This window comes from Platichthys flesus, chromosome 19 (assembly GCF_949316205.1).
Source record: "Platichthys flesus chromosome 19, fPlaFle2.1, whole genome shotgun sequence".
Taxonomy (NCBI): domain Eukaryota; kingdom Metazoa; phylum Chordata; class Actinopteri; order Pleuronectiformes; family Pleuronectidae; genus Platichthys; species Platichthys flesus.
Genome location: NC_084963.1, coordinates 2,983,084 through 2,999,901, shown reverse-complemented (window position 1 = coordinate 2,999,901; position 16,818 = coordinate 2,983,084). Strand labels below are relative to the sequence as shown.

At 42.1% G+C, this 16,818-nt stretch overlaps 5 protein-coding genes across 5 annotated transcripts; all 5 read right to left on the bottom strand.

Moving 5' to 3' along the window:
* Positions 1–736: 736 nt before the first annotated feature.
* On the bottom strand, positions 737–1,974 carry LOC133975241 (acidic phospholipase A2 HTe-like). Its single transcript, XM_062413148.1, has 4 exons — positions 1,880–1,974; positions 1,590–1,731; positions 1,375–1,505; positions 737–1,287 (listed from the first exon to the last, which is right to left on the bottom strand). The coding sequence occupies exons 1-4, from the start codon at positions 1,926–1,928 to the stop codon at positions 1,166–1,168; spliced, it is 444 nt and encodes a 147-aa protein (XP_062269132.1). The 5' UTR covers positions 1,929–1,974; the 3' UTR covers positions 737–1,165.
* A 2,791-nt stretch (positions 1,975–4,765) lies between these two features.
* On the bottom strand, positions 4,766–6,507 carry LOC133975240 (phospholipase A2, minor isoenzyme-like). Its single transcript, XM_062413147.1, has 4 exons — positions 6,390–6,507; positions 6,095–6,242; positions 5,869–6,002; positions 4,766–5,780 (listed from the first exon to the last, which is right to left on the bottom strand). Exons 1-4 carry the CDS (start codon positions 6,436–6,438, stop codon positions 5,425–5,427), a joined length of 687 nt encoding a protein of 228 aa, XP_062269131.1. The 5' UTR covers positions 6,439–6,507; the 3' UTR covers positions 4,766–5,424.
* A 2-nt stretch (positions 6,508–6,509) lies between these two features.
* LOC133975328 (acidic phospholipase A2 1-like) lies at positions 6,510–8,101 on the bottom strand. Its single transcript, XM_062413260.1, has 3 exons — positions 7,047–8,101; positions 6,872–6,955; positions 6,510–6,727 (listed from the first exon to the last, which is right to left on the bottom strand). The coding sequence occupies exons 1-3, from the start codon at positions 7,103–7,105 to the stop codon at positions 6,553–6,555; spliced, it is 318 nt and encodes a 105-aa protein (XP_062269244.1). The 5' UTR covers positions 7,106–8,101; the 3' UTR covers positions 6,510–6,552.
* Positions 8,102–10,062: 1,961 nt separating this feature from the next.
* Positions 10,063–11,302, bottom strand: LOC133974727 (phospholipase A2, minor isoenzyme-like). The gene is made up of 4 exons (XM_062412410.1): positions 11,216–11,302; positions 10,915–11,062; positions 10,689–10,822; positions 10,063–10,601 (listed from the first exon to the last, which is right to left on the bottom strand). The coding sequence occupies exons 1-4, from the start codon at positions 11,262–11,264 to the stop codon at positions 10,483–10,485; spliced, it is 450 nt and encodes a 149-aa protein (XP_062268394.1). The 5' UTR covers positions 11,265–11,302; the 3' UTR covers positions 10,063–10,482.
* Positions 11,303–15,322: 4,020 nt separating this feature from the next.
* LOC133974726 (phospholipase A2-like) lies at positions 15,323–16,558 on the bottom strand. Its single transcript, XM_062412409.1, has 4 exons — positions 16,445–16,558; positions 16,154–16,300; positions 15,936–16,069; positions 15,323–15,848 (listed from the first exon to the last, which is right to left on the bottom strand). Exons 1-4 carry the CDS (start codon positions 16,495–16,497, stop codon positions 15,730–15,732), a joined length of 453 nt encoding a protein of 150 aa, XP_062268393.1. The 5' UTR covers positions 16,498–16,558; the 3' UTR covers positions 15,323–15,729.
* Positions 16,559–16,818: the final 260 nt, after the last annotated feature.

The following is a 16,818-nucleotide window of genomic DNA, read 5'->3' as shown; positions in this document are numbered from 1 at the left end:
CATGGTGTGACCATTGACTGTAAATAAAGATGGCCAACTTGACACCTTTCCCTAAGTGTACCCAAACTGTCTTGGTTTCCCCCTGGTGGCTGGATGCAGTATAGGTCATAAACTGCACCTAGACTAAAAAGTCAATGTGCATGCTCAATAGGTTTTTCTTAAAGATGGTTTCAATCATTTTACAAAATGTACATTCAAGTGTTTTTCTGCAAAACAGAAGGAAGAGGAGACACGTCATCCATTTATATACAGTCATTGCTTTTGACTCTGAATTATCGCTCTGTATTTATACTGTGTAAATTAAGGAGGATGTCAGTAGTATATCAGTGCATTCAATCTGCAGAGATGATCCAAATATATGTGTACGCATTAGTATGACACATTATAGTTTTGTATGTGTTATTCTTCCGATATATTGTCGTGAACACTGAACCTGATCAGGATAAATACACTGTGTGTACATTCTACACAAAAATAAATGTGTACTATCGTAGTGCAGTTACTTTAAAAGTTTAGACCAAGTTAATTCATGATAAAATAATAATTTGCTCTGGTTTTGGTCTCAACTACGTCGTCTTGGTCCAAACCAGCAATGTGCTCGGACACTTAACTGAAATGAAAACGGACCACAACACTGCAACTATATTAAGATGACATCATCAACCTAGGTATAAAATAGTATATACAACTGAATACTTCACAAATAATACAAAAACTCAATAAATTCACACATACAAACTGAATAATGTTTATTTTTTGTCTTCTTTATTGAGTACTGCAAGCATTTGTAACATTTGATAAATTGCCAATATTAAAGTCTACAGTCTGTAAACTACTTTCTGCAAGCAAGGGAAGAAAGAGCCAGATGAGAGTGCCCTCTATTGGAAACTATAAATTATACCGGTGAATGACCGAGCATCAGTTAATGAGAGATGCAGATCTACTGGTGTTTCTGGTGAGGATACAGATCCACAGCTAACAATAGAGACGCAGTGCAAAGAGAGAAGGAGAAAAGAAAACCATGACCTTGAGAATGTGACAGTACAAAGTCAGTGGGAGTATTTCAATGAGCGGACAAAACAAGCTGCTGCCGCTCCTGAGAGCTCAGTGATGGGTGTGTCGTGTGTGGGAGTGGATCCTGTGTTGGATTAACTGCAGAGGTCTTCTACTGACATTGGTCCCTGGGCAGGTCCCAGAGCGTCTCGTTATAAGGTGATCTGGCGAAACACTCGGCGGCCTTCCTGTCACACTCACAGATGAACTGCTCACATTCATCGTTGCTGTTCTCTGAGGAGGAGAAAGTGCACAAGGTGGTTAGGAGGTTATTTCTTCTTCTTTAATAACCTCACTCTCTTGTCGTCTCAGTGCACTCACTGTCACAGGTGATCTTACTCCCATCGTGCTGTGTCGAGGTGTACCACGCGACGTAAGGGCTCTGGAGGATAGGCCAGCAATCGCCGCGCTTCTCGGCGTCACCGTAACAGTTGTCATGCACTTGACAGCACCTGCAGGTTTGACATCACAGGTGTTCAGACAGGGAAAAAAGGTGTTTGTATGTCATGGTAGAGATAGAGTGAATGAATCAGGACCTGTCCAGCTTGTCCACAGCCGTGCCAGAGCCGCCCTTTCCACAGTAGCAGCCATAGTCAAGGAACTTCCAGAACCACTTATTAGTCAGCTGTTCGATCATTTTACCGAACTGGGGGAGAGCCTTGCCGCGGCGAGACAGGACTGAAGTACAACAAGGTGGAAGGATGAGAGATCTGGTTATACAGGACTAGAAGGTTCATCAACCACCGCACATGCAAAATAAATCTAAAATACTGCACACATCCACAAGGGAGATGGGGGGTGAAGCTTTCTGTGAAGTTGTACTCACCCACAGAGAGGCCGGCAGCCAAGAGTAGCAGAGTTCGGAGGGTGTTCATCCTGCGAGTCAAGAGCTTCAGACACAGGTCCAGCTCAAAGTTCCGGTCCTCCTTATATATCGAGCATCAGGTCTCGGGGAGCCCGCCCTGTCACCTGTTCATACGACATAGGGTCGCACCCCTCACAGTGCATGGGATCCGAGATTCAAACATGAACCAACATTCGTTAGAAAAACTCCAATGCACTTGACATTTCTGTGAAGTCATAGTTCAGCAGATCAGTGACCACACAGTGATGTTTACTTGGTGAGAGAGAGAATTCTCTCTGTGATTAACTTTATACTCTTCATTTGTGAACGTGTGATTTCTTACAGTGACCAGTGTATTGTGATGTATTATGACTAAAGGGAAATATACATTTAAAAATAAAATTACATATAATGAAATATTGTCAGTTTCTTCATCTTAAAGACATATTTTGTTCTTCCTTCCTCCTCCTCCCATTCTCCTTCCTTGATTTTTCAAAAACAATATCCATTTTCCGTTTCCTCTTCCATCTCATAAAATATTTGAGTTAGAATATCTCATCTCTAGTAAAAAAAAGACAATATTTACTTTCTTTCATTCATTCTGCTGTGTTAAGAAACCTCAGATAAAAGGGTGACTTTCCTTATTATACTGAACGGAAACATTTCATTTTGTTGAGAGAGGCTGCGACATTATATAAAGAAATAATTGCTGCAAAGAGGTTTGCACTGAAAAACAACACATTAATACATGAGTGTGGTTGGTTGTTCTCATCCAGGTTTCATAGGAAATATTACGAAAAGTAATGTGTGTTCATTTGAATTCCACTTAATCGTGAGTCTGTTTCTTTTCCTTTCAGTTAAGAAGGCTCTGATATTTTAAACTTTTATATATAATCCTATAAAGCAAAGAAATAAATCAATGGTTTGGTCGCTGCACCTCCTTCAGTCACTCAATTCTCTGTTTTCATAACTAATTCCACGAGTCCTCTCCTCATTCTTTCTGATTAAAGCTAATTTCTCCAACTTTTCTTCAAACTCTCTCTTGTCGTCTGAGGCTGTTTGTCAATTTCATGTTTTAAACATTTCAAAACCCGCTGCCTGACATGGATTTGAACTGTAACAGGATCTTTAGTACAAATATCTCTCAAAATGGAAAATGCTCCTGACCAGCACGAGTCAAAGGCTTAACAACACATTTCATTTAATGACACAGCAATTTATCTGTTTGTCCAGAATCTTCTCATCAATAAATCATCACCATTTGATTCTAAAACAACAGCAGAACTCAGAAGATCGTCTTTTTGTTCCCGGCTGTTACACACAGACACCAACATGTGACAAATACAAATTAATGATCTAATCATAATTTCAATTCTTCAGATCATAAACAACACAAACATGTTGACAGCAACTCCTCAGTAACACAGTTCTCACACATACAAGGCTTCAACCGAAATGTTTCCTAATCACTTGGACTTTGGCGAGTGCGTTGCCAAACTGCGTTGTGGTTGTGGTTTTGTTGTGTCACTGTGTTGGAGCTGCGTGTCGAGATAAGATCAACTTTTTTAACACCAGCCGATCAAATCGTATCTTAACAAACACTCGAGAGCAGGCGCCAGCCAATCACACGAATGCAATTACAATCTTCAGCCTGACATCAAAAGGAGGCAGCGTGTGAACCTGGTGAATGTTGCTTGTGAAATCGATTTCCCACGAATTCTCTTTAGCATTGCACGGGCAGCTAGCATCGCGCATTGGCACAGAAGCAAGCCACTCCATGTGACCCGAGCAGGACACTGTGATTGGTTATCTTAATGATGATCATGACAGCACTCAGTGTCAGGCACGTCCACTGTAAAGCGTTGAAGCAACACGTGTGTGTGAGCGCTCGCTGCTCAGCAGCAGTTCCAGTCTGTCACACGATCCTCAGACGTTCCCTTTGTCAGTTTTGTGGTTCTTCAAGCCAACGTCCATCAACTGGTCACAATGATGTGTTTCCATTTCTGTCATCTTTTCCATTCACCTTAACTCTTCATCTCAAGTCTCACTTTATAGAAACTGGTATTGCAACTAAATAGTGTCAAAATCTAAATTATGCCATATTATCTGAGGGCAGGGATAAACTACATGGTGTGACCATTGACTGTAAATAAAGATGGCCGACTTGACACCTTTCCATGAGTGTCCCTAAACTGTCTTTGTTTCCCCCTTGTGGCTGGATGCAGAATAGGTCATAAACTGCACCTGGACTAAAAAGTCAATGTGCATGCTCAATAGGTTTTTCCTAAAGATGGTTTCAATCGTTTTACAAAATGTACATTCAAGTGTTTTTCTGCAAAACAGAAGGAAGAGGAGACACGTTATCCATTTATATACAGTCATTGCGTTTTACTCTGAATTATCGCTCTGTATTTATACTGTGTAAATTAAGGAGGATATCAGTGGTATATCAGTGCATCCAATCTGCAGAGATGATCCAAATATACGTGTACGCATTAGTATTTTACATTAAAGTTATGTATGTGTTATTCTTCTCATACATTGGCGTGAACATTTAACCTGATCAGGATACATACACTGTGTGTACATTCTACACAAAAATAAATGTGTACTATCGTAGTGCAGTTATTTTAAAAGTTTAGACCAAGTTAATAAATGATAACATAATAATTTGCTCTGGTTTTGGTCTCAACTACGTCGTCTTGGTCCAAACTAGCAATGTGCTCGGACACTTGACTGAAATGAAAACGGACCACAACACTGCAACTATATTAAGATGACATCATCAACCTAGGTAAAAATTGATATTTTCAACTGAATACTTCACAATAATACAAAGACTCTTTAAATTCATACATACATGAACTGATCTTTTTTTTTGTCTTCTTTATTGAGTACTGCAAGCATTTTTATAATTTGATAAAATTGCCTATATTAAAGTCTACAGTCTGTAAACTACTTTCTGCAAGCAAGGGAAGAAAGAGCTAGATGAGAGCGCCCTCTATTGGAAACTATAAATTATACTGGTGAATGACCGAGCATCAGTTAATGAGAGATGCAGTTGTACTGGTGTTTCTGGTCAGGATACAGATCCACAGCTAACAATAGAGACGCAGCGCAGTGTCACGAATTCACCTTCTTATTAATATTTTCAGTTTGTCTGATAAGTTTTGTTTTCTAATCCCCTTGTCATTTCAGAACGCTGCCACTCCCGTCCTGCTCTGCACTTCTTCATTCCTCTGATCCCTTCACCGGCCCCACCCACAGATGCACCTGTCTTCCATCCACTCATTGGTCTCTCCTGTATATCTGCCTGCCTGTTCCCCTTGTCCTCTGCCAGATCGTTTAGTGTGTCCGTGCCTGACCCTCCATCGTTTTTCCTTCTGCCTTATCTTCTGCCTGATCCCCATCGTGACCTGCCTGCTTGTACCTGGACTTATCTTCTGCCCCTTGTCGGATTTGTTTGCAACCGGATTGACTGCCTGGCTCCTGACTCCTGCTTCGTTTAAATAATACCTGAGCTTTGCTCATTCCCACTCTGCTTCAGTATCGTTGCTTTTGGGTTCAAGCATGCCATTCTGCCAGTCTTGACCCGCAGAGAAAGAAGCAGAAAAGAAAACCATGACCGTGAGAATGTGACAGTACAAAGTCAGAGTATTTCTAGGAGCGGAGGAAACAGGCTGCTGCCGCTCCTGAGAGCTCAGTGATGGGTGTGTCGTGGTTGGGAGTGGATACTTTGTTCGATTAACTGCAGAAGTTTTCCACTGACATCTGTCTTGGGGCCAGTTATAGTGCTCATTGTTATAAGGCGATTTGGCGAAACACTCGGCGGCCTTCCTGTCACACTCGCAGATAAACCTCTCACATTCGTTGTTGCTTCTCTCTGAGGAGGAGAAAGTGCACAAAGGTGGTTAGATGGTTATTTCTTCTTTTTTAATTACCTCACCCTCTTGTTGTCTCGGTGCACTCACTGTCACAGGTGACCGTCTTGCTCGCTTCGTCACAGCTCCAGGTGTACCACTCGATGTAAGGGTTGTGGAAGATGGACCAGCATTCGTTGTGCTTCTCGGCAACACCGTAACAGTTGTCGTGCACTTGGCAGCACCTGCAGGTTTGACAACACAAGTGTTCAGACAGGGAGAAAAGGTGTTTGTATGTCATGCTAGCACTGAGCTGAGAGAGTGAATGAATCACGACCTGTCCAGCTCGTCCAGAGGTGTACCAGAGCCGCCCTTTCCACAGTAGCAGCCGTAGTCAGTGTAGTCCCTAATCGGCCATCTGCCAGGCAACGTGCACATGATCATGTTCCTGAACTGGGGGATTGCCCTGCCGTGGCGCGACAGGGCTGAAGTACAACAAGGTGGAAGGATGAGAGATCTGGTTATACAGGACTAGAAGGAGCATCAATCACCGCACAGGCAGATGAATCAGAAATACTGTATTTATCCACAAGGGAGATGTTGGCTGAAGCTTTCTGTGAAGTTGTACTCACCCACAGAGAGGCCGGCGGCCAAGAGAAACAGAGTTCGGAGGGTGTTCATCCTGTGAGTCAAGAGCTTCAGACACAGCTCCAGCTCACAGTTCAGGTCCTCCTACAAAGTCAGTGTGAGTATTTCAATGAGCGGACGAAACAAGCTGCTGCCGCTCCTGAGAGCTCAGTGATGGGTGTGTCGTGTGTGGGAGTGGATCCTGTGCTCGATTAACTGAAGAAGTTTCCAGTGACATCGGTCGCCGGGCAGGTTATAGTGCTCATTGTTATAAGTCGATCTGGCGAAACACTCGTCCGCCTTCCTGTCACACTCGCAGATTAACATCTCACATTCGTTGTTGCTTCTCTCTGAGGAGGAGAAAGTGCACAAGGTGGTTAGGAGGTTATTTCTTCTTCTTTAATAACCTCATGCTCTTGTCGTCTCGGTGCACTCACTGCCACAGGTGACCGTCTGGCTCGCTTCGTCACAGTTTTAGGAATAAAACTTAATGTAAGGGCTGGTGAAAATGGTGCAGCATGCGTGGTGCTCCAGGGCGTCACCGTAATAGTTGTCGTGCACTTGACAGCACCTGCAGGTTTGACAACACAAGTGTTCAGACAGGGTGAAAGGTGTTTATATGTCTTGGTAGCACTGAGCTGAGAGAGTGAATGAATCACGACCTGTCCAGCTCGTCCACAGGCGTACCAGAGCCGCCCCTTTTCATCGTGCACAGGATCATTTGCTGGAACTGGTAGAGCGACTTGCCGTTGATGGACAGAGCTGAAGCACACTAAGCTGGAAGGATGAGAAAACTGGTTATACAGGACCAGAAGGAGCATCATGCAGATTAATCCCAAATACCGTATTTTTTCACAAGGGAGATGGGGGGTGAAGCTTTTTGTGAAGTTTCAATCACCCACAGAGAGGCCGGCAGCCAAGAGAAACAGAGTTCGGAGGGCGTTCATCCTGCGAGTCAAGAGCTTTGAAAACGAATCCAGCTCAAAGTTCAGGTCCTCCTTATGTACACCCTCGGGGGGCCTGCCCTCTCATCAATTTATATGACATAGGGTTGCACCACTCACACTGAACACAGGTATTTTTCTCACTCCAATATACCATAAAGAAGCATGGAAGGTTCCCGGTCGCAATCTCACATAATAGTGAAAACACATTAGAACTACAAAAGATGGGAGCAACACACACACATATACAAGAACGCTGTTCAATTTGTAGTTCTCTGTATGGTTCTTCCGGGTTGAGATGAGGGTTGTGAAAATAGGGTTTAGAAAGCATCTAAGCTTTTTTTGTTTTTTTTTACCACGAATGAAAGTATTGAAACTGAAACACACATATCTCGAAACAAATATCATCAAAACACATTTTTATTAAGAAACACTGCTAAAATATACCGTTTTCCACCAAGAATACAACAATATCCGCCATCTTGCATTGCGTAGGATTCTCTACGAAAATGTTGACATAACTTTAAGTACGATATCTTACGAACCGTCTCATGAGACACGTTTTTTTAAAAGTGTGATTTCTTACACTAACCAGTGTATTGTGATGTATTATAACTAAAGAAAAAGAGCGGTTCAAAATCAAATTATATTTATCATAAAATAAAAAGGGGTTTCTAAATCTTAAAGTTATATTTTGTTCTTCCTTCCTCCTCCTCTCGTTTTCCATCCTTCTTTTTATAAATACAATATAAATTTTCCATTTCCTCTTCCATCTCATACAAAATATTTGAGTTAGAATTTCTCATCTCCAGTTAATAAACGTCATTATTTACTTTCTTCCATTCGTTCTGCTGTATTAAGAAACCTCAGATAAAAGGGTCACTTTCCTTTATATACTGAACAGATACTTTTTATTTTGTTGACAGAGATGAAGTGACATTATACAGAGAAATAATTACTGCAAAGAGGCTTGAACTGAAAAACAACGTCTTTTAGATCAATTTATTAAAAGTTAGCATTATGAGAAAATACAATGTCACCTTAATTTTTATCTAATTTAGTTTTTAAAGCAATTTTGCAAACTATTTTTGTGTTACTTTTCACATAAAATTTCTTATTTTGCACCAGAAACTCTCTGAAAGTGCAGCAAAATGGCAGAAGAGATTTCTCTATCCAACACTTTATCAAACTGTCTTACAGAGAAAAAGAAATGCATCAAAAGCTGTATACGATAAACCTGTTTCCATTTTTTGAAAAGGCTGTTTCTCTGTAGATGTTTAATTTCCGGGCCTAAAGCCAGGAGCTAGTTTGAGTCCATCTAGCTCAGAGGTGGCTCCGGCAGGGAGAACGTCGTGAGCAGACATGTTTCCACTCTGACCCGTCAGCTCCACCCGTCTCAGCGCTGAAGGTGACTCCGCCTCAGGGAAGATGCATCATGGGACATGAAGGGGTTTCTTTGGCTATCTGTACATTAAATGTTCAAGGAAACGGAGAATTTCATTAATTACATACGCAGTAATTGAAGAAACAGATCAATGTGAATAAACAGACTTTAGAAAATAAAGAGATGGCCGACAGATTCAAATATATTTATAAGTTTCCCGCGTTGAGCTGCCACCATATTCCAAGTAAATGTCTGTGACATGTGATCCCTGCTTCACATTCGGACCACCCCCTCCTACAGGAGCTTCCTCTTGAATATCAAGGCCCGAACTGTCGCTGGTTCAACTCCTGTGTACCTGAAAGACAAACACTTGTTTGACCCACTTCAATATCGTGTCAATAGAACTCTGTCCCAGCTCGAGGCTACGTTTTGTTTTTCTATTTCAAACCACGAGTCCAGGGAACTTTTGCCCGTTGGTCCCAGAGCAGCGGGCCAGACACAACAAAGCACCACGTTGCACAAAGTTTGTGTTTACAGAGAGAGCACTGACTAAATGAAATTACCTGCTGGGTCATGTGTGTTGGTTTTGTTAATATAGTGTAAATGTGGCTCCCTCACTGCCAATGTGGCTGCTGGGTGTGTGTGTGTGGGGGGGGGGAGAGAAAGTGAGGGAGCCAGAGAGTGATGGAGCAAACTGCTGCTCACACAATGCACACAGATCTGTAGGAGCTTCCCTAAAAGAGGTCAGCTCATTAAATATTTACAACAATCACAGGTATTTTTTTCCCTCGCAAGGAATCTGACAAACTCCAGGATTCAATGTGTGCAAGTTAAAATAAAGTCTGAACAAGTCAAACCAGCACGTACAGGTTCATTTCTTTACTTTTTATATGTTCCTCCATTTTCTTGCTTCCTGTGTTGATTGATTCCAACTTTTTATCATATGTTGCATCTTCTTTTTTGATCACAATTAAAACATTTATTTGTTCTCTAGTTGATATTTTTATGAACATTATAGTAATGTATGTGTTATTCTTCTGATACATTGTCGTGAACATTGAACCTGATCAGGATACATACACTGTGTGTACATTCTACACTAAAACAAATGTGTACTATCGTAGTGCAGTTACTTTAAAGTTTAGACCAAGTTAATTCATGATAACATAATAATTTGCTCTGGTTTTGGTCTGAACTACGTCGTCTTGGTCCAAACCAGCAATGTGCTCGGACACATGACTGAAATGAAAACGGACCACAACACTGCAACTATATTAAGATGACATCATCAACCAAGGTATAAAATAATATATAATAACTGAATACTTCAAAAACACACACACTGAATAATTTGTTTTATCGTCTTTATTGAGTACTGCAAGCATTTGTATAATTTGATAATTTGCCAATATTAAAGTCTACAGTCTGTAAACTACCTCCTGCAAGCAAGGGAAGAAAGAGCAAGATGAGAGCGCCCTCTATTGGAAACTTGAGTCAGGATTATACCTATGAATAACCGAGCATCAGTTAATGAGAGATGCAGTTGTACTGGTGTTTCTGGTCAGGATACAGATCCACAGCTAACAATAGAGACGCATTGCAGAGAGAGAAGGAGAAAAGAAAACCATGACCTTGAGAATGTGACAGAACAAAGTCAGTGTGAGTATTTCAATGAGCGGACGAAACAAGCTGCTGCCGCTCCTGAGAGCTCAGTGATGGGTGTGTCGTGTGTGGGAGTGGATCCTGCCTTCGATTAACATCAGAGATCGTCTACTGACATTTGTTTTTGGGCCAGTTATGGTGCTCCTTGTTATAAGTCGATTTGGCGAAACACTCGGAGGCCTTCCTGTCACACTCACAGATGAACTGCTCACATGCGTTGTTCTTCTCTGAGGAGGAGAAAGTGCACAAGGTGGTTAGGAGGTCATTTCTTCTTCTTTGATTACCTCACGCTCCTGTCCTCTTGGTGCACTCACCGCCACAGGTGAGCGTCTTGCTTCCTTCTTCACACTTGTAGGCGTACCACTCGATGTAAGGGCTGTCGATATAGGGCCTGCATGCGTCGTAATTCTCAGACTCACCGTAACAGTTATCATGCACTTGACAGCACCTGCAGGTTTGACAACACAAGTGTTCAGACAGGGCGAAAAGGTGGTTTTATGTCATGGTAGCACTGAGCTGAGCGAGTGAATGAATCACGACCTGTCCAGCTCGTCCACAGGCGTGCCAGAGCCGCCCAGCCCACAGTAGCAGCCATAGTCTGCATAGTCCCTAATCGGCCAGCTGCCGGGCATCAAGCACAGGATCATTTTCCTGAATTCGGGGAGCGCCTGCCTCTTGCCAGACATGGCTGAAGGACAACAAGTTGGAAGGATGAGAGATCTGGTTATACAGGACTAGAAGGAGCATCAATCAACAGCCACTCATGCAGATTAATCAGAAATACTGTATTTATCCACAAGGGAGATGTGGGGGGTGAAGCTTTCTGTGAAGTTGTACTCACCCACAGAGAGGCCGGCGGCCAAGAGAAACAGAGTTCGGAGGGTGTTCATCCTGCGAGTCAAGAGCTTCAGACACAGGTCCAGCCCAAAATTCTGGTCCTCCTTATATGTACCCTCAAGGGACACGCCCTGTCATCAGTTTATATGACATAGGGTCGCACCCCTCACACTGAACAGGATCTGAAATACAAACATGAACCAAAATTCTAGAGAAAAACTCCTACGTGCTTAACTTTACTGTGAAGTCATAGTTCAGAAGTTCAGTGATTACACAGCGATGTTAATGAGAGAGAGGATTCACACTGTGGGCCTTTCTACTCCTCATTTGTAAAAGTCAGATTTTTTACAGTGACCAGTGTATTGTGCTGTATTATAACTAAACGAAAAGACACGTTTAAAAAATAAAAATATATATATAATAAAATAAGGTTGGTTTCTTCATCTTAAAGTTATATTTTGTTCTTCCTTCTTCCTCCACTCATCTTCCATCCTTGTTTTTTCTAAAACAGTATCCATTTTCCGTTTCCTCTTCCAACTCATATCAGATATTTGAGTAACAATTACCATCTCCAGTTAATAAACATCATTATTTGCTTTCTTCAATTCGTTCTGCTGTATTAAGAAACCTCAGCTAAAAGAGTCACTTTACTTAATAGACTAAATTAGAAATACTGCAAAGAGGTTAGCACTGAAAAACAATGTCTATTAAGTTATTAATTCCAGTTTTTCTGCAAAACCGGGAGATTAATACATCAGTGTGGTTGGTTGTTCTCATCCAGGTTTCATTGGAAATATTACGAAAAAGTTATGTGTGTTATTTGTATTCCACTTAATCGTGAGTCAAGACATTACAAAGGTTTTTATGTTTTCAACTTTTATATATAGTCATATATCATTTCAAAAGGCGCTGTCTGGTTCATCAGAGATAAGTTGATACTAATCATCACCTTTTGACAATAAACAGTATTTTATTGAAGCTGACAGCAAACACGACTCACACTGCACACGGATATGAACTGTAAAAGGATCTTTAATACAAATATCTGTCAAAGCAATAGCAGCGACAATAAAAAAAAACACAAAGAGACCTTTAGGCAGAAGGTTGTCTTTTTTTTTTTTCACGGCTGTTACACCCAGACACCAACATGTGCCAAATATATATTGGTGTTTGAAGTCATAATTTCAGTCCTTCGGATCATTAACCAGGGGTTTGCAACTTTATCTCTGAAAAGAGCCGTTTGGACCCGCAAAACGTTTTTGATAACGTTTATACATACTATGTATTAAAACTCGAGTCAGTTGCATTTATGAAATTAAAGAACGACAGTATAGAAAACTGTTGACATTGTATTGCTATTTTTAACTGTTACAGCGAAATAAAACCGAAAAACTTTATGAAGAGGACGAACAAAATTCCCTGGCAATGTGGAGGCCTATAAACACAGAACTATGCAGGCCTATTTGAATCCTCCCCATATTTGTGGGAAATGTAAGAAATAAGAAGTTGTCCACTAAGAAATTAATAAAAACATATAGCTACAGCCTTATAGCTTAGCACAGTGGTCACAACCTGTTGATCGAGATCTACCGGTCGATCTCTCAATCGTCACTGTCGATCTCCGAACTCTCTGGACTCACTGGCTGCGGTTTCACTGCAGATCAGCTGTAAATATGAAGGGATATTAATGTGAATATTGTTCATTGAATAGATAAAGTTGCGCTGTCTGTGAAAACACACACAGACACGCACACATACACACACACACACACGTCCCTGCTAGTGGTGCGTGCCCCCACCACCCCATAGCATTTTGTTGACTTTGGACTTTATTGCAGGGGAAACAACCCTCTGCCCAATTTGTTTCCCCTTTCCCTTTTGACCCCCGCCATTGTATCATAAAGACAGACACCATATTAATAAGTTCATAATTTATGTATTGGCATCACAAACATCATTCATTCATTCATTCAATTCAAAGCTTCACACACCAAAGCCATGATGTCATTATAATCACTCTGCCTGTTTTACATTTATTGTCCACTTGATGACGCAGTGGAGCAAATGAAGCCCCATTACATTTTTTCACAATTGTTAACACACGTTTTTCAAAACAATAACGGTTTTCTCAAAACTACACACAGAAAACTGAAAACCTCACACACAAAATGCTAAACCTGACACTCCCTTTGCAAGATGACTCTTTGCCATCAAATCTCTTACCTGTTCACTAAATGGAACTCGTGTTTTCATTTGGTACACACAGCCATATTTTCAAATGACACACAAATACCATTCATTGAGTTCACACAACTAAGCATTTGCTTGCACACTACCAAGCATTTACAGCACACTGAAGTGCAAAATTGAAAACACAATCATCAAAATGGAACACACCATATGAATGACAATGACTCTGGAGAATGAGCCATTTCTCCTTTTGTAAAATGTCTCTATGTAGGTCTACTTTCTTCATAGTCAAACATAAAACAGCACACAAATATGCAGCAAAAAAGGTTTATTTCAGTACACACAGAGAAAAGTACTGTAAACCGGCCAGCTCAACCCCCCCCCTCCCCCCTTCACAAAATTAAGGTTTTTCACAATTGTTAACACACGTTTTTCAAAACAAAAACGGCATTCTCAAAACTGCACACAGAAAACTGAAAACCTCACACACAAAATGCTGACAGGCCTCCACACTCACGTCGCCGCAAGCCTCCTCCATGGCCTGGAGCATTGGGACCCGGTCCTGTGGGTTCTGTTCATACACCTTCCACCTTCAAGCTGAAAATAATTCGTCAATGGGATTCAGGAAAGGAGAATATGGTGGAAGGTATAAAACGGAAAAATGTGGGTGGTCCTGGAACCACTCACGCCCTTGAGCAGCCCGGGGACAGCTCACATTGTCCCAGATGACAACGTGATGGATCCACTGTGGGTCATCTACCTGACCAGGTGGTACCAGCAGGTCAAGCAGGCCATCCAGGAAGACGAGGAGACGGGCAGCGTTATAGAACCCTAGGTGGGCATGGCAGTGCAAGATCCCATGGTGATTCATTGCAGCAGACATTGTGATGTTCCCACCATGCTGGCCGGGGACCACAACAATGGCCCGCTGGCCAATGACGTTTCTGCCCCGCCTCCTCTTCAACGGGTTGAGTCCCACCTCATCAATAAAGATGTACTGGTACAACACATGAGCTGTGTCATCCTCCTGGATACATCCTGGGTTTGTTCCCTTGGGGTTGAATGCACATATTGTAAGTCGCTTTGGATAAAAGCGTCAGCTAAATGAAATGTAATGTAATGTAATGTAAATCCGCTGACACAGACAGCATGACAATGCAATTTACAGTATGGACACAGAGAGGTCAACACAGTGGGCTACAGTGAGACACTGTAGAAAAGGTACAATATTGTCTTACAGGTACAATACATGCATGTGTCAGTAATGCATGTTGGTACTTACAAGCCCAAACTCTCTCTGTAACTCCTTCTTGCCTGTGTTCCGTTCTAATGGGACCCTGAACACTTGTTTCAACCACATGGCAGTGCTGGGAAGAATATGCTCCAATGTAGAGAGGCTGACGGTCTGGACGTTTCTAGATGTAGCATGGTCAGCCAGGATCCTAGTTTTTATTTGTCTGAGTGTGAGAGAGTTGTTCTCACGAACCATATCTACAATTTCAGTCTCCTGTTCAGCTGTGTAACTGAGGTGAAATTGCTCAAGAGACCTGAATGTTTAGAGATTTGAGTATTTGTGTGTTGTAGGTTGATGCTTTGAGATTTTACTTGAGAAGTGTGTGCAACAACTAAACATTGTGTGTAGTGTTTTGACAACAAGGTGATGTGTAATTGACATGAGAGTGTAAAGAATGAATGTCAGAGTCTAATGCAGATAAGGGAGTGTGAAGTAGTGCCAAATTGGGTCGAGCGATTGATACATGAAGTGAAGGTTGTGTAAATTGTGCCGAATTTTCGCCTTTTGTGTGTTAACAACCTGGAAAAACTGTAAGATGACATCATCAACCAAGGTATAAAATAATTTATACAACTGAATACTTCACAAATAATACAAAAACATTATAAATTCACACATACAAACTGATCATTTTTTTAATCCACTTTATTGAGTACTGCAAGCATTTGTTTAATTTGATAAATTGCCAATATTCAATTACTTTCTGCAAGCAAGGGAAGAAAGAGCTAGTTGAGACCGCCCTCTACTGGAAACTTGAGTTAGGATTATACCCGTAAATAACCGAGCATCAGTTAATGAGAGATGCAGATCTACTGGTGTTTCTGGTCAGGATACAGATCCAGAGCTAACAATAGAGACGCAGTGCAAAGAGAGAAGGAGAAAAGAAAACCATGACCTTGAGAATGTGACAGAACAAAGTCAGTGTGAGTATTTCAATGAGCGGACGAAACAAGCTGCTGCCGCTCCTGAGAGCTCAGTGATGGGTGTGTCGTGTGTGGGAGTGGATCCTGCCTTCGATTAACTGGAGAGGTCTTCTACTGACATCGGTCACTGGGCAGTCGCTTGTTCTCGGGGTGATAAGGCGATCTGGCGAAACACTCGGCGGCCTTCCTGTCACACTCGCAGATGAACTGCTCACATTCGCTGTTGTTGTCTGAGGAGGAGAAAGTGCACAAGGTGGTTAGGAGGTTATTTCTTCTTCGTTGATAACCTCACACTCCTGTCGTCTCAGTGCACTCACCGCCACAGGTGATCATCTTGCTTTGTTTGGCACATCTGAAGTTGTAGATCTCGGTGTAAGGGTTGTCGAAGATGGGCCAGCATGCGTCGTGCTTCATGGCGTCATCGTAACACTGGTCATGCACTTCGCAGCACCTGCAGTTTTGAAAACACAAGTGTTCAGACAGTGAGAAAAGGTGTTTTTATGTCATGGTAGAGAGAGAGTGAATGAATCACGACCTGTCCAGCTCGTCCACAGGCGTGCCAGAGCCGCCATATCCACAGTAGCAGCCGTAGTCAGCGTAGTCTAAAACCGGCGAGCTGTCGGACATCAGGCACTGGATTTCTTTCCTGAACTGGTTGAGAGCCCTGGGTTCGATTGGTGCCCTTGGACCACAGCAAGCTGGAAGGATGAGAATTCTGGTTATACAGGACTAGAAGGAGCATCAATCAACCGCTGCACATGCAGATGAATAAGAAACACTTTATCCACAAGGGAGATGGGGGGTGAAGCTTTCTGTGAAGTTGTACTCACCCACAGAGAGGCCGGCGGCCAAGAGAAACAGAGTTCGGAGGAAGTTCATCCTGCGAGTCAAGAGCTTCAGACACAGCTCCAGCTCAAAGTTCAGGTCCTCCTTATATATCGAGCATCAGGCCTCGGGGGGCCCGCCCTGTCACCTGCTCATGGGACAGGTCGTCTGAGGCTGTTTGTCCATTTGATGTTTTAAACACTTCAGAAGCCGCTGTCTGGTTCATCAGAGATGAGTTGAAACTACTCATCGCCCTTTGCAAATAAACAATGTTTGATTGAAGCTGACAGCGCAAGACTCGAACTACACACGGATATGAACTGTAACAGGATCTTTAATACAAATATCTCCCAAAATGGAAAATGTGCATAACCA

What these genes read in the sequence shown, in the direction of transcription:
- LOC133975241 (XM_062413148.1), bottom strand. Translation starts at nt 1,928, where the DNA reads ATGAACACCCTCCGAACTCTGCTACTCTTGGCTGCCGGCCTCTCTGTG. An exon ending in GGCTGCCGGCCTCTCTGTGG is followed by an intron (nt 1,732 to 1,879) that starts GTGAGTACAACT and finishes GTTGTACTTCAG; the next exon opens with TCCTGTCTCGCCGCGGCAAG. An exon ending in GAGTAAGATCACCTGTGACA is followed by an intron (nt 1,288 to 1,374) that starts GTGAGTGCACTG and finishes TCTCCTCCTCAG; the next exon opens with AGAACAGCAACGATGAATGT.
- LOC133975240 (XM_062413147.1), bottom strand. Translation starts at nt 6,438, where the DNA reads ATGAACACCCTCCGAACTCTGTTTCTCTTGGCCGCCGGCCTCTCTGTG. An exon ending in GGCCGCCGGCCTCTCTGTGG is followed by an intron (nt 6,243 to 6,389) that starts GTGAGTACAACT and finishes GTTGTACTTCAG; the next exon opens with CCCTGTCGCGCCACGGCAGG. An exon ending in CAAGACGGTCACCTGTGACA is followed by an intron (nt 5,781 to 5,868) that starts GTGAGTGCACCG and finishes TCTCCTCCTCAG; the next exon opens with AGAGAAGCAACAACGAATGT.
- LOC133975328 (XM_062413260.1), bottom strand. Translation starts at nt 7,105, where the DNA reads ATGATCCTGTGCACGATGAAAAGGGGCGGCTCTGGTACGCCTGTGGAC. An exon ending in CCTGTGGACGAGCTGGACAG is followed by an intron (nt 6,956 to 7,046) that starts GTCGTGATTCAT and finishes TCAAACCTGCAG; the next exon opens with GTGCTGTCAAGTGCACGACA. An exon ending in TTCACCAGCCCTTACATTAA is followed by an intron (nt 6,728 to 6,871) that starts GTTTTATTCCTA and finishes CTCAGAGAGAAG; the next exon opens with CAACAACGAATGTGAGATGT.
- LOC133974727 (XM_062412410.1), bottom strand. Translation starts at nt 11,264, where the DNA reads ATGAACACCCTCCGAACTCTGTTTCTCTTGGCCGCCGGCCTCTCTGTG. An exon ending in GGCCGCCGGCCTCTCTGTGG is followed by an intron (nt 11,063 to 11,215) that starts GTGAGTACAACT and finishes GTTGTCCTTCAG; the next exon opens with CCATGTCTGGCAAGAGGCAG. An exon ending in CCTGTGGACGAGCTGGACAG is followed by an intron (nt 10,823 to 10,914) that starts GTCGTGATTCAT and finishes TCAAACCTGCAG; the next exon opens with GTGCTGTCAAGTGCATGATA.
- LOC133974726 (XM_062412409.1), bottom strand. Translation starts at nt 16,497, where the DNA reads ATGAACTTCCTCCGAACTCTGTTTCTCTTGGCCGCCGGCCTCTCTGTG. An exon ending in GCCGGCCTCTCTGTGGGTGA is followed by an intron (nt 16,301 to 16,444) that starts GTACAACTTCAC and finishes CTGTGGTCCAAG; the next exon opens with GGCACCAATCGAACCCAGGG. An exon ending in CAAGATGATCACCTGTGGCG is followed by an intron (nt 15,849 to 15,935) that starts GTGAGTGCACTG and finishes TCTCCTCCTCAG; the next exon opens with ACAACAACAGCGAATGTGAG.